The sequence below is a fragment of the Salvelinus alpinus genome, chromosome 8, assembly GCF_045679555.1.
Source record: "Salvelinus alpinus chromosome 8, SLU_Salpinus.1, whole genome shotgun sequence".
Lineage (NCBI taxonomy): Eukaryota > Metazoa > Chordata > Actinopteri > Salmoniformes > Salmonidae > Salvelinus > Salvelinus alpinus.
This window is the reverse complement of record NC_092093.1, coordinates 60,575,629-60,589,899: the sequence shown is the minus strand read 5'-3', so window position 1 is coordinate 60,589,899 and position 14,271 is coordinate 60,575,629. Positions and strand designations below refer to the sequence as shown.

The 14,271-nt window shown below is 40.4% G+C and overlaps 1 protein-coding gene across 2 annotated transcripts in view; it reads right to left on the bottom strand.

The window, feature by feature from the left end:
- The window catches only part of LOC139583385 (apoptosis regulator Bcl-2-like), an 87,851-nt gene extending 77,687 nt beyond the window's left edge, over positions 1-10,164 (bottom strand). For both annotated transcript variants that reach the window (XR_011676541.1, XM_071414406.1), the window contains exon 1: positions 8,752-10,164. Coding sequence is in view for 1 of the 2 variants with exons in the window: in XM_071414406.1 (XP_071270507.1) it covers positions 8,752-9,309 (558 nt within the window). In the remaining variant the exon portion in view is untranslated. The remainder of the gene's footprint in view (positions 1-8,751) is intronic.
- Between the last annotated feature and the right edge of the window lie 4,107 nt (positions 10,165-14,271).

Below are 14,271 nucleotides of genomic sequence, written 5' to 3'. Positions count from 1 at the left end.
CACCGATATGACACCGGTGCCATCAGACTTTTAGCTCGAACTCCGGAACGCTATGGGATATCAACTCAGTTCCAATTGCATCTGAAATATGACACTCGACTTGGTATAAAGACATTGACTGGAAGCTAAATATGTATTTACAATTTGTATTTTTCAGTTATAGTGGCTGCCATGCACCCCCCAATGGCCAATTCTAGGGTGGCTCCATATCTATATTTTTTCAGGGTACATACATCTACCTCTGTGCCAAATTTGGTCCTTTATCACAAAGTTTACTATTGAGTCCACGTTTCAGTTTAGCATACCACTAGTATACAAAAGAGAGATTATTTTTCATTTAAAAATAGGTTTAAAAATGATGACATTATTTAACCCTTGTGGTCAAAATGTACCCGTTTATCTTCAGGCTACATTCCAAACAGTAGTCGTTGATGGGCAAACGGTTTGATGTTGATGTCCCATATAGCATGGGTTAAGCCGGAACAAAGCCTATGGCCTTCTTGTTTGGTCCCCAATGGCAACCAGCATTCGTCAGGAGGTGGATGATTAATCTAATGAGTCTGGAAATGTGTAGAGTTTGGAAAAAAACTATAGTTTTCGTAAACATTTTCTGAATCCTAACGCAGTCTCAGCAACTGTAATTATAGCTTTGTACAGTATGTTGACAACCCTTCTGAGGTATGTTGTTGTACGTATCCTCTCTCTTAATCTCTCACTTTTAGTCTCTTTCCCATTCACTACATTTTCTATTTTGGTATGAACCTAACACATGTTGTGCACACCTTTTGTCATACGGGTGTTACAAGACTTTTGTCCATCTGCTGTGGCTCCACACCAGCTTCCAATTGGTTGGTTTTCTTCCTCTCAGTTGGTTATCTGCCTGGTTGTTTAAGCTGGTAAACTCTTCGGAAAAAGGTTTCCAAAAGGGTTCTTCGGCTGTCCCCATAGGAGAACCCATTTTGGTTCCAGGTAGAACCATTTTGGTTCCAGATAGAACCCTTTTGAGTCCCATGTAGAATCCTCTGTGGAAAGGGTTCTACATGGAACCCAAACAAAAAGGGTTCTACCTGGAACCAAAAAGGGTTCTCCTATGGGGAATGCCGAAGAACCCTTTTGGAAACCTTTTTCCGAAGAGTTTACCAGCTTAAACAACCAGGCAGATAACCAACTGAGAGGAAGAAAACCAACCAATTGGAAGCTGGTGTGGAGCCACAGCAGATGGACAAAAGTCTTGTAACACCCATACGACTAGCCCATTATTTTAAAATGGGATATAAATCAATTCTGACCAGATTACAGATATCCACAGTCCTCACAAAAGGCAAATCTGCTTTGGCCAACAAAGGATCCCTGAGCCAGTCTGGAGCTGAGACAGGCGCCCAACCTGCTGTATACTACAGTGTACAGACCTTTATTGTACTTGGCATCGGATCTGGGTTCAAATACTATTTGAAATCATTGCAAATACTTTAGCTGGATTTGATTCAGCTTGCCTGGCAAAATGGAACTAATACAATAGTCCCAAATGTGTAAGCCCCGCCTATCTGGCACTTCAGGCAGGTTATAACAAATGCTCAAATAGTATTTGAACCCAGATCTGCTTGGCCTTTTACATCAATAGTAATTTGAGGTGTGTGCAGATCATTGTGTATTTGTATGTGTTAGGGGCTTACCCAGACGCAAAACTTTCTTAAACAAAATGTGACCACATTTACATTTAGCAGAAAAGGGCGGCTCTGCAGAAGGACCGATTAATAAAAACACATAGAAGTTGGTGGCAACAATAAGGTTTTTAGGGTATTTTCTGACTCAAAGCTAAAAAGTGAAATGTTCTGTTAATCTCTAGATGTGTGGTCAAGGTTACTCTGGTATTTCCCCTACGGTTTTAACTTTCTACTGAGACCACCTACTGTAGCGCACAGTTCCACAGTTCCTCCCTCTCTGTGATCTTGAAAAGTAGGTACTCTGAATTCTTTTAGAAATGCTTTCTTTAAAATAAATATCTGAGCTTCTCTGTGATTAATTCTGTCAGATGTTTGTGATTTGTGCTTTTCATCTTTTTTTTTCTCATCTCCATAACGATGTCATGCAGAGATACAATTCCCCAAAATATTATACAGGTGTCTGTTCCTTGTATTCCATTAAAATCCTGGTATTATCTAGGTTAATGGGTCCCGTACATTGCAGTCTGCATCGTAAGCCGGACACACAGTGACGGCTGACCCATGGATCTCCTCCATCCGTCTACACTTCCCTTTCTCATCCTTTCCTCGTCTCCCTATACCTCTGCACTCAGCTTTGCTTTCTTCTCCTTTCAAACTTCTCCTGGTTATATTCTCTTCGGCCCACACCCCGTTCTTACCACTGCCGTCCCTCTGTTCTCTCCTCTCTTCTCTTCTCTCTCCTCTGCCCTGATAGCCTGAGGGGTGAGGGTAGGTACGGCAACTGCACAATATGCAGTGGGTTCGTTTGAAGCCATTTTTTCGTAGGAAACATCAGAAAGAGAAAAGCTCCCGCTTGGTCTTTCTTGTCTTTATCTCTGGGGATTTTCACATACTGCTCTCAGTGTCGAGTTCGCTTTTATAAACAATGTCACTTGAAAGCTCTTGGTAAGAGGCACATATACAGGGAAATGAATACCTGAGTGACGTTCCACTGATTGAAGCACTTTTCTTTTTCTTTCCCTTTCAACGCCCCTTCCTCTACTACCACCACAGTAATACCAACCAGGTCAAACATGCCTCATTGAGCTCCACCTGACAGTAAACATAGCCAATCAGCGTCCTTCATCGAGACAAACAAATGCCAAGAGCCACAGGTATGCACTGCGTGGGTTGAGCACCTGAATGACTCTAGCCTACTCACACAAACTAAAGAGCAAACTGATGAAAGGTTGGTAACTTATTGATACAGAGAATGTAACCCAGAGTGATTAAATGAGAATACAAAATATATTTGCTATTAAATTTGCAGAGACATTTGTGCCCTGCGAACACAGTCATTTGTTATCACTCATTATATTTGATTGAGCTCAAATGCCCTGTCGAGACAAATGAATGTACATTATTTCAAATGTTTTTAATAGCAACAGGCTAACCGCAATCATCTCAAACTGAGCCAAAAGGGATGAGCAGCGGAGTACATTAACAAGTAGCTCAATGCCCTAAATTCATGTAATTCCTCCCTCTTCCACACTATAGGCAGTTAGGAACATGTACAGTGACTATGATAACCAACAACTATAATTTGTAGCATGACAAAAACACATTAAATTAGTTAGAGATTAGCAGTAAGCAGACAATGAAAACCTCGTTTAGGCAAGCTGCAATCCGGCAATTGCAAACGACACAAAATTTCCTGCCAATGTTATTTCAGTTTGTTTGCTAAAAAAGTGTAAAAATCTGGTTGGTGATACTGAAATGTCCAGTTTGCTGATTTTAACCATTGGACCATTTGGGGTAAACTACAGTATGATGTGGTATAGTGCTCATCTTCATGCCAGGCATGTCCTACCTTGACACAATCCTAACTACAGAGTACGAAAGAGTGAGTGACTTTAAATTTGAGAAGGCTTTTGTTCGTTTTTTTTCTTTTTTACATTTAGACATGAAAGAGCAACGTCGGCTCCCTACACCCTCACGTCAACAAAGAACAAAGCTTGAATCCAAGACCTAAAGAATGTCAGTCTTCCAATTAATAGGAGGCAACTATATGCAGCTCTTATTGTGATTCAAAGTTTTCCTGACACACAAAGCAGAAATGGAACATCTTCCCAGCATAGAAGAAGTTGGCCAAAAAGAGACAGTGCAATCCATAATGGGCCCCCAGAGCATACTCTGGCTATTCTGCAATAACAGAGATAGGGAATCGAAGTTCATAATTGTGGCCCATACTAGGCCTTACTTACAGTATAAAACATATGTTGTTATTATAACTAGAATGTAACTCTGGACAATGCTTTGTAGAGGGGGTCATAGAAATGAACAAACTGGATCGCAAGCCACCCACAAGGCAAAGCATGCTCCTGTTACCATGGTGTCAAGTGACCTTTTCCTGCTTGTAAACATTCCCATCCTTTTCCCACCTTATTTACTACGGATGTCATCAGCACTGATTTGTTTGCGCTGGAATCCCCCAGACAAAAGGGCTATCAAAACAAAAACAAAAATAGCATTCAAAGTCAAAATCTTCTCAGGGTAATAAACAATAAACGCAGGTTAGCGTTTTTCATCATGAATCTTGTTCTGGAGGCAACTCTGCAGAGTGGTCACTAGCTGACACATTTTAAACCTTCACCCTAACCACACTGCTAACCTTAATGCCTAACCCTAGCCTTAAATTAAGACCAAAATGCAAATTTTTGTTTTCATAAAAAAATTATATCTTGCCAATTCTGACTTTGCATTTGGCCTATCTAATCGCTCAGTTCTGCCTCTAGGCCAAGACTCATGGGACTAAACGTCAACCTGCAGAATAAACAACAAAATAAGTCAGCACAAACAGTTACCTGTAGACTAAATACAAAAAAAGATATGAAGGCAATTCTTCAGAAACTCAAAATAAAACAGAAATGTAATTGGGCTAATACAAGACAAAGGGTCTTGATCACAGGCTGGTAAACTAGGGTTGTCCCAGCAGGGGATCTGAAACAACCGTAGTACTGAAAAGGCACAGGGTAGCGCAGCTGAATCATGTATTCTCCACAGACGGCGCAATTATTCGGCAGGCTTTATCCGAGGATTAATGAATCACATGGATTCAAAAGAAAGGATAATAAGTACAGCTTAGCCATAAGGGGGAAAGGGCAATTCTTTTTGACAAATAAGCTAAGCCATTTGACCAATTTAGAAGGTGCATCTGACTGACATGGCCATTCTTTGGTTGTAACGCATCGTTTCAAGATTTCTTTGTGCCAGGAGGACATATCAGAGGAATTGTGGGAAAGACCATGATCAGCTCAAAATGTGATAGTGAACAACCTTTCTCTATTACCTTACCTGTACATCGATGGCCAGAACGGAGCAAACGGAATGGCATCAAACACCTGGAAACCATGTGTTTGATGTATTTGATACCATTCCACTAATTCTGCTCCAGTCATTACCACAATCTCGTCCTCCCCAATTAAGGTGCCACCAACCTCCTGTGCTGTACATACAGTGAAACAGACAAGATGTAAGGAACACCCCCAAGACAGTATGTTCCTCGTCCTCGCAGTTGGAGAACAAGATTTAAAGGTCCAGTGCAGTCAAAAATGTAATTTGCCTGGGTTTTGTATATATCAAAACAAATTGTATATGTCACATGCGCCGAATACAACAGGTGTAGAAGAAGTAGACCTTACTGTGAAATGCTTTACTTACAAGCCCTTAACCAACAATGCAGTTCAAGAATTAGAGTTAAGAAAACATTTACTTAATAAACTAAAGTAAAAAAAAAAAGAAAAGTATATTACCACACTATGAGGTTGGGATACTACTATGAAACTGTGAAAATTATGTTAATCAGTAGAGGCTGCTGAGGGGAGGACGGCTCATAATAATGGCCGGAACGGAGCAAATGGAATGGCATCAAACACATAGAAACCATGTTTAATGTATTTGATACCATTCCACTTATTCTTCTCCAGCCATTACCATGAGCCCGTCCTCCCCAATTAAGGTGCCCCCAACCTCCTGTGATGTTTATGCCTTTTTAATATAAGAGCTGTTTGAAAAGACCTCCTGAAAATGTTACCTGTTGTGGTGGGATGGAGTTTTGGCCTGCCCGGTGATATCACCAGGCGGTAAATAAGTTCATAGACCAATAAGAAAGAGAGTTCCAAACCTCTCTGCCAATAACAGCTAGTTTTCAGATTCCAACATCCCCACTCAGACAGTTCGAGCAAAATTATTGCTTGAGAAATTGCTCTTTGTTAAGAAGCTATTTTTGTTTATTTTTGATCATTTTAATTTGAAAACCATCACAGTAAGGTACTTAATTGTTACCCAGAAATGATTTGATATTGAGATAAAAACAACTGCATTGGACCTTTAAAGCTTCAACGGTGACCGTGCAAGAGCATAGAAAAACTCAGTTGTCTCATTTACTGTCACATCCATACATACACTAGTGGAATGATGCAAGCCTGTCTTCGCATGACAACAAGCTGTACCTGTACGTTATGTGCAGAATCTGATGTAACTGACACCACACAGGCAAAATCTATGAACAGACGGCCAGTGGCCAGATGCCCATTTGGACAAATCTCCTTCATCTCCAGTGTACTGATTTACCAACCAGACTGAGTCAAGACTCACCCAACATATTTGAACAGGTGTCAAATATATAAAATGAATTTTAACAATCAGCTCTCTCAGCAATACAATATACAGTATATTGTATACAGGCATTAGTAATAACTATAATATAACTACATATAAAATCTGGTCTTGCTGGAACAATGCTAATGATAATGAATAGCTACTGGAAAGAGTAATTCATGGATTAAATTCAAAGAGTGTAAATGCTATTTTAACTGGAACTTGTCTTCCTCTGTGAATATAGTCTTAATACAAATGCAAAATGGTTCTTTTGATGACAAAATTAAATAAATGAATCATTGATTGGCTCGAGATGGGAGTGCTGGAACCTTCTGAATAATACAAGCCAATGAAAAGTACATCAGTGTTGATTGCTTCCTAATTTTCCTCTGATGGAACAAGTAGAACTTATCACTGCTATGCAAAAATATTATATAAACACAAGCACACACACACACACACACACACACACACACACACACACACACACACACACACACACACACACACACACACACACACACACACACACACACACACACACACACACAGTTATTGTTTTTTGCGGAGCAAAGACATCTTCAATAACGCCAAGAAACCGCCAAAATAACACACAACTTTATAATGAAAATGTGATTTCCCTAGCAGCCCTGGTGATGGTGGTTGAAGTGTATGGCACCTGCTATTTATTCTGCTCCAGTTGTTGCTCAGTCCAGACAGCTACCACCTCCACTCTCCTTTTCCACAGCAGTCTATGCATACAGTATCTGTCTGTCTAGCAGACAAATGGCAACATCTGCCTGTGTCTTGGGAACCACGCATGCCACATTAATCATGATGACGTGTCAAGTGATGGGTCAAGTAAAGAGGACATGAAAGATATTGCCTCATCAATATCATGACATTTAAATAAACTTAGTTCTAAATCAAATGTAAACATGCTGACCAAAATAAATGTACACATACATGTTATTCAATCATTTCATTGAAACAAGCGCGCGTCAACAGGCGACTGCATAGCCAGACGCTAAAATAGAGCTATATTTTAGACGCGCTGCAAGTCCCGCCTCTCCCATCTACTCATTGGTTTTTACCAGCATATACACATGTGGGTGATTGAAAGATGAACTGAGGTCCCCACTCCAGTCCAGTTGGTGGCGGTTAAGCACCTTAAAGTTGGTTGCCAACCCCCATATAAAATCCATAGAAGAAGAATGTACAAGGCAATATTAATCAAAGTAAACTAAATAAAAACTAACTAGGTTTGCACTTTTATATGTGGATTCATTGTCGGAGTAGAAAACACATTTTGTGTGACTCAAAATTGGTCAACATTCTACAAAGATCCAGCAAAAAAAAGAACCATATGCATTTCAGGTAAAATAACAACCCAAAACAAATTAGCTAGCAACAGCAAGCTAGCTAAATGTTAGCTAAATGTACATGGATGTTTCATATGTGTTTTGACCTCTCCCTTAATTAATATTGTTGGTTCATAGTCGGTCTTGGTATTTTAATCTGCGTGTCATGAATGCGTCTGGAGAGGATAGACAAAATCAGCATGCACATGATGGCGCACGGGGACGCACCCATGGAGCTGATTTGGTCATCATGTCCCTGTAACCATTGCTTCTCTATTTGAGCAGTTAATTTGCTCATCTGTGATTATGCAAATTATCAATCAAAGAAAAAGAGGGTGAATTAACTACCAAATGAGGAGTGCATTCATGATTATGGTAACCTAGACATAGACTCTACTACACCAAGATGGGAGTGTATGAAAGCATGGTGTGCCTGTTCTAATTTCAGCCATAAATTATTCAATGCTAGAGCGATGCAGTAAAACAGACGGACAGGATGTAAAGAACTAAGAGGAGAGACAGAAACAGGGGAGGCTTTTTCTCTCCATTTGATGCGGAAGCTAAATAGGGAAACGCTCTGTTCATTCATTCAAACTGGAATGGTGGAAACACGCCAATTTTCTCTTTGAAGACATCATGCTGTGTAGTAGTACCACTCAAAGCACACAGCCGTTTCCAAACATCTGGCAAACAAATTACAGAGTAAAATGCAGTCAAGCTCATTCAGTGTGTGCTTGACCTTCAGTCAGACTAGGTGTAGGGTTTCCCTAGACTGACTGAAATATTGGCCGGGAGAATAGGGACAGCAAAAACAGACAATTATCAATTAATGTAGGCCTATACTGTCCCCATCATGATAACAGGGTTGGCTGACATTGGAACCCAAATGTTAGACAATAGTAGTAGTCTGATTTTTGACGAGACAGAGGTAATGGTAGGGTCAGGTGCATGCTCCCCTGAAGGAATTGATCCACTGTAAGTGTATGTGCTTACTACTGATGCATTTAGCAACTGATGCATATATGCCTATAGGTGTAATAGGTGGATAGAGGCTGAGCAAATGCGGAATGATTTATTAACAAACATACCCAGCCACCATTCTCCTGGATCCAGTTCTGTAGGGGTCCGTTCAGGTACTCCGTCATCCAACGAGCGATGTTGTCTACCTGGGACGTCATCTCCCGGTTGACGCTCTCCACGCACATTGTCCCTCCAAACTCAAAGAAAGCAACAATCCGACCCCAGTTTACCCCGTCGCTGAAGAGCTCATCTATTACAGCGGTAAACCTTCTCTGTGCCGTGCTGGGCGTAAAATGCAACTGCCCCGACATCTCTGCAAAGTCCCGCTGATACATTCTTTCAATCTCGCCACCCGCCTCGCGCAGGACTCTGTGCAGCCTGACATGAGGGTCAGGTTGCGGACTCCTGTTTTGGTAAGGAGAGTCGGTGTCCTCGCCTGCGGCGGTGGGCTGGGACCTCCGTGCAAAAACTTCAGGGGAGTTGGGTGTAGAGGGGTCCCCAAAGCCATTATTTGAAGAATCGTTTTCTGCTTGAAATTTCCATACAAATCCCATGTTCAACAGTTTGTGTTGGATGTATTTTTCGACAATAAAGCGACTGTTATAAGGATTCTCGTTTGCCATCATGGTTTTGTAATATCCAGAAAGCTGTTTACGCAAAATACATTTCCAATAGTTGGTTGAGACAGCCTAAAATATATCCCCTAAAATGAGATATGGAGTCAGACGATCAAATGTATCGCTAACATTGGGCAACAGTGCATGATCTGCATAGCAACGCTTGTTCCAGCCGTGGTAGAAAATAATACAAAGTAATCAAACCGTATTTCCAAATGACATAGCCTATTCCAATAAGAGCATGTGGAAACACTGTTTCCTTTTAAAAACATGCGCATTCAAATATTTAATCGGGTCAAATAAATGGTGCTATTCTAACATACATTTCGAGTTCCAGCAGCCAGTCAACTTTACAGTACAGAATGTGCCCTTGTAGTAGAATGATCTGCCCGCAATGTCTGGTTCTTGCATATGGTACGCCCCTTTTCAGGAATCCATTGGAACAGTAATGCGTTTTGGATATGCTTGGAGCTGATCCTCACTTGGAACACGGGCGTATGACTGTTTCAATCGGTTGCTTCAATCAACATTGTGTAGCTAGGACTATTTGTCTCGAAAAGAAGTAGTCTTTGATTCAGTTACATTATTGCGTTCTGGGGTTGAATCCTCTGACATTAACTACAAAGTCCCAGAAAGACGGAAGAGAAATTATTTGCAAGGCAGCTCTCGAAATAGCCTACTCTTATTTCACAGAGAAATGCACAAAAAACTCAAACAGAAGCACCAGACAGAAGGTCCAAGATATATACGGATAGAAAAGCGCAGGTTACTTGTGTATTATATGCAGACGATTTCAGCGACGCTCCTCTCATGCAATGAGTTACAGTAGCCCTCAGCTTTCTCTCATCCACTCCCTCGCAGGCGAGCCACTCACTCCCACTCAGGGAGGTACTTCCTTCTAGCTACGTCACTCTCATTCAAGCTTTTCTTGTATTATGTTAAGTGAAGGCATATGGCCATAGGATGATATGATGGTCATCTGTTTATGTTGCACAATTTAACACATTACATATGTTATAACAGAGTAGCTAGCCCATAAAGTGGAATAACTAGGGATATTAGGCCTACATACTACATTATTACCATGTAGTTACAGGATACGCCTATGATAAGACATTACAAACATCAAAATGTATAGAACAAATAGACATCAAAATGTATGGTAACAATGTGAAAGTAACGGTGTACTGCCCTTACTCTCATATGGTAGATGTAATTATCAATATGATGGTTACAAAGAACTCATATTTCCAGAACAAAATGAGAAGTGATACTATAAAATCCCCTACTGTACCTCCAGTTCACTGACCCATTTCAAACGACAGACCCTCACTACTGTCCTCTCCTGACCTCTTGGTTTGGGCTACAGCTCCTCACATGAATGAGAATCCCTCAAACATATTTTTTTCTGTCTTACACCACACATGTTCATAATTTTTCTACACTGTTGAGATGGATGTGTGTGTGTGTGTGTGTGTGTGTGTGTGTGTGTGTGTGTGTGTGTGTGTGTGTGTGTGTGTGTGTGTGTGTGTGTGTGTGTGTGTGTGTGTGTGTGTGTGTGTGTGTGTGTGTGTGTGTGTGTGTGTGTGTGTGTGTGTGTGTGTGTGTGTGTGTGTGTGTGTGTGTGTGTGTGTGTGTGTGTGTGTGTGTGTGTGTGTGTGTGTGTGTGTGTGTGTGTGTGCGCGCGAGCACACACACACACACACACACTAGTAGTGGATGGTGACTTAGAAAGCTTAAAAGAAACCTAACAGAAAGAGTCATGTTACAGAATACTAAATAACATGACACAAGAAAGCTATTGTGTGCTCCCGAGCGGCCCAGCGGTCTAAGGCACTTCATCTCAGTGCTAGAGGCATCACTACAGACACCCTGGCTGTATCACAACCGGCCGTGATTGGGAGTCCCATAGGGTGGCGCACAATACGCCCAGTGTTGTCCGGGTTTGGCCGTTGTAGGCCGTCATTGTAAATAAGAATTTGTTCTTAACTGACTTGCCTAGTTAAATAAAGGTTACATAAAAAATGTAAAAATAATCCAACATCGACTGAATGAGAACCCCTGTCTCACTTGAGAACATGAATGCAATTACATGAAGCATTGGGGTGCGCCATTGCAATAGTGATGTATTCATCTTCTTGAAACAATGTCCCCAAGCCTTCTCTGCACTGGCAGTTACTTTAATAGGCAACTGGCATACTGGAAAGGAATGCACTGAATGTGTCCAGAGAGACAAGTGACAACATTTGGGGCCCTATGGAATTGAGGCAAGCATGGCTGCTGCTACTACACACCCATATGGTTTGTAGTCATTGTTGTGTTAACTTGTCATGCTTTACAATATATTTACATTTCAGTCAATCTTATCCAGAGCAACTGGAGATAAGTGCCTTGCTCAAGGGCACATTAATAGTTTTTTCAGCTAGTCGGCTTGGCGATTCAAACAAGCAACCTTTTGATTACTGGCTCAATGCTATTAACCACTATGCTACCTGGGTTGTTCCCTGTGTTTCCTGTAGTCAGGTAAGGTAATGTGATGTAGAAGTATGGTACTCTAAGCAGGTTTGGATATGTTACTGACACCTGTATGTGAATCTCTGATCAGTTATTATGAAATGTTTATCAATCAAGTTGCCCCTAAAATTATATGATTATGGATTATAAACCCTTCAAGATTTCCTTTTCACTCATGATTTCATTATATCACTTCAGATACAATCATATCGTCCCAACATGGAATGCACCTTTTAATTAAAATTATTATTATTTTTCATTTTAGTCTGTTTTTCACCATAGTGCATTTCTGAAATGCTGGTTTTATTAATTAAATTAATGTGACTTATTCATATAGGAGACCAAGAGACCAAGCCATGCAGTTAGTAAGTACAGAAGGATGTCATATAAAGTTAACTCATAAAGTGTCAGTGGGTGCAAATCAGTAGCCATTTTCTTTGTCTTTCAGCCATCTGTACATTGGAGAGCCATTTCATAACATTGATGAGTGGACAATTGTCTCTTCTAAACATCATTTTGAAAACACACTCTATTATCTTCACAGGTGTCAATAGTAGTACCTTCAAGTTCATAAAAAAAATAGCTACCATTATATATATTTATCACGACTTCTACCGAAGTCGGTCCCTCTCCTTGTCGACCGCCGAACGCCGCCCGAACGTCACTGGCCTTCTAGCCATCGCCGATCCACTTTTCATTTTCCATTTGTTTTGTCTTTGTCTTACACACCTGGTTTCAATTCCCCAATTACTTGTTCATTATTTAAACCTCTGTTCCCCCATGTTTGTTTGTGAGTAATTGTTTGTATGTAATACGGTCCGCTATGTGGGCTCGCTTTATTGTATTTGTCTATTTTGAGTAAATTACGTTTATTTACTCATATCTGCTGTCCTACGCCTGACTCCTCTACACCAGCTACACACAGACCACATTACACTATTATCTTCACAAGTGTCAACAAATGTCAATAGTTGTACCTTCAAGTTCATAAAAAAACTAGCTACCATTATATATTTATTTCTTCAAATAATCACTTATAAATCCTAATCACAGTTTAAACCACTTATCTTCTTTAAAATAAGCTACAGCTATCTACTGTATCTTACTGCTCAGAATTTATAGCAGCACTCTACTCTGCATGTTGTATGCATGTCCCTAACTGATAATGCAATGTAAATGTATATCATTACCTTTAAATGATGAGGGATGAGATTGGGATTAGGTTTAAATCCTAGATCTGTACTTCAAAGACATTGTAACTGGAGTGCTCTGCCTGCCTTACTATATTGTTGTAAACTATGCATAGTTTGCCATCTGGTGGACTAAACATTCAACACAAATCTGAACTGAAATGTAGCTGCAAGCAGCAACAAAGGCTCTTAGCCACAACATCTTTTGAATTTGAATGACATAATCACTTGGAGTTCTACATATATTACATTTCCATTAACTTATTATTGCCCCATGAGGTATCGGCCCAAAATATGCTAACAGTTTAGGTTCACAACAGACAGGAGGATACCTAGTCAGTTGTACAACTGAATGCATTCAACTGAAATGTGTCTTCTTCTCTGAATCAGAGAGGTGCGGAGGGCAGCCTTAATCGTCGTCCACGACTTCTGCAACCGGGGAACAGTTGGTTTACTGCCTTGCTCAGGGGCAGAACGACAGATTTTTTACCTTGTCAACTCTGGGATTCAATCTAGCAACCTTTCGGTTACTGGCCCAACGCTCCTACCCCCCAGGCTACCTGCCACCCTACAATTGCATCCTGTTTCCATGTTTTTTAAAATATCAACATGTTTCAGAGTAAACCTAACTTGCAGTGCCCTTAAGCCCCACAATCAGTATCCATTGAATGGATAACAGAGAAGTTGAGTAGTTTGGGTTTTGTTGAGTTTGGGGTGGGAACATTTACTTTAGTTTTTACAAAATTTACATTTTCTCTCTCATCTTTTGACAAAATTCTTAGCTTTTTACAAACACAGTATAGACTTGCATTGCTACATGTCAAACGATGTGGCTGGGCTGAGCTTTTGAATTTAAGTGCTTATTATAGCGCCACCTATGGGCCATTCAGTTCAGGGTTTAGCCCTAAAATTACTCTATTGGTGTTCTGCTTGTATGCATATTTGTATAACTTTTTGACAATCTGGGCTTGAGATATTGGCCCCATGCAAGGAGACTAACCTAAACCATAAGGTTACCAGCCGCTATGTGTCTAGGAGCCTTAATTCTACAGCTCAGATTCATTGTTGCTTGTTTAAATACAGAAAATATAAAAATATAAATATACAACAGTAATATATTGTAATGTATGTTAAGTAACAAAACCAGAATCAAAATGTCAATTTACCACTGTCTTGCGTGACTAGTCTCAGAGTGTATGGTCCACATTTAGGAGAACTAGGGTGTTTTAAATGAAATCATTTTTAAAGAAAGGACTAGACAGTAAGG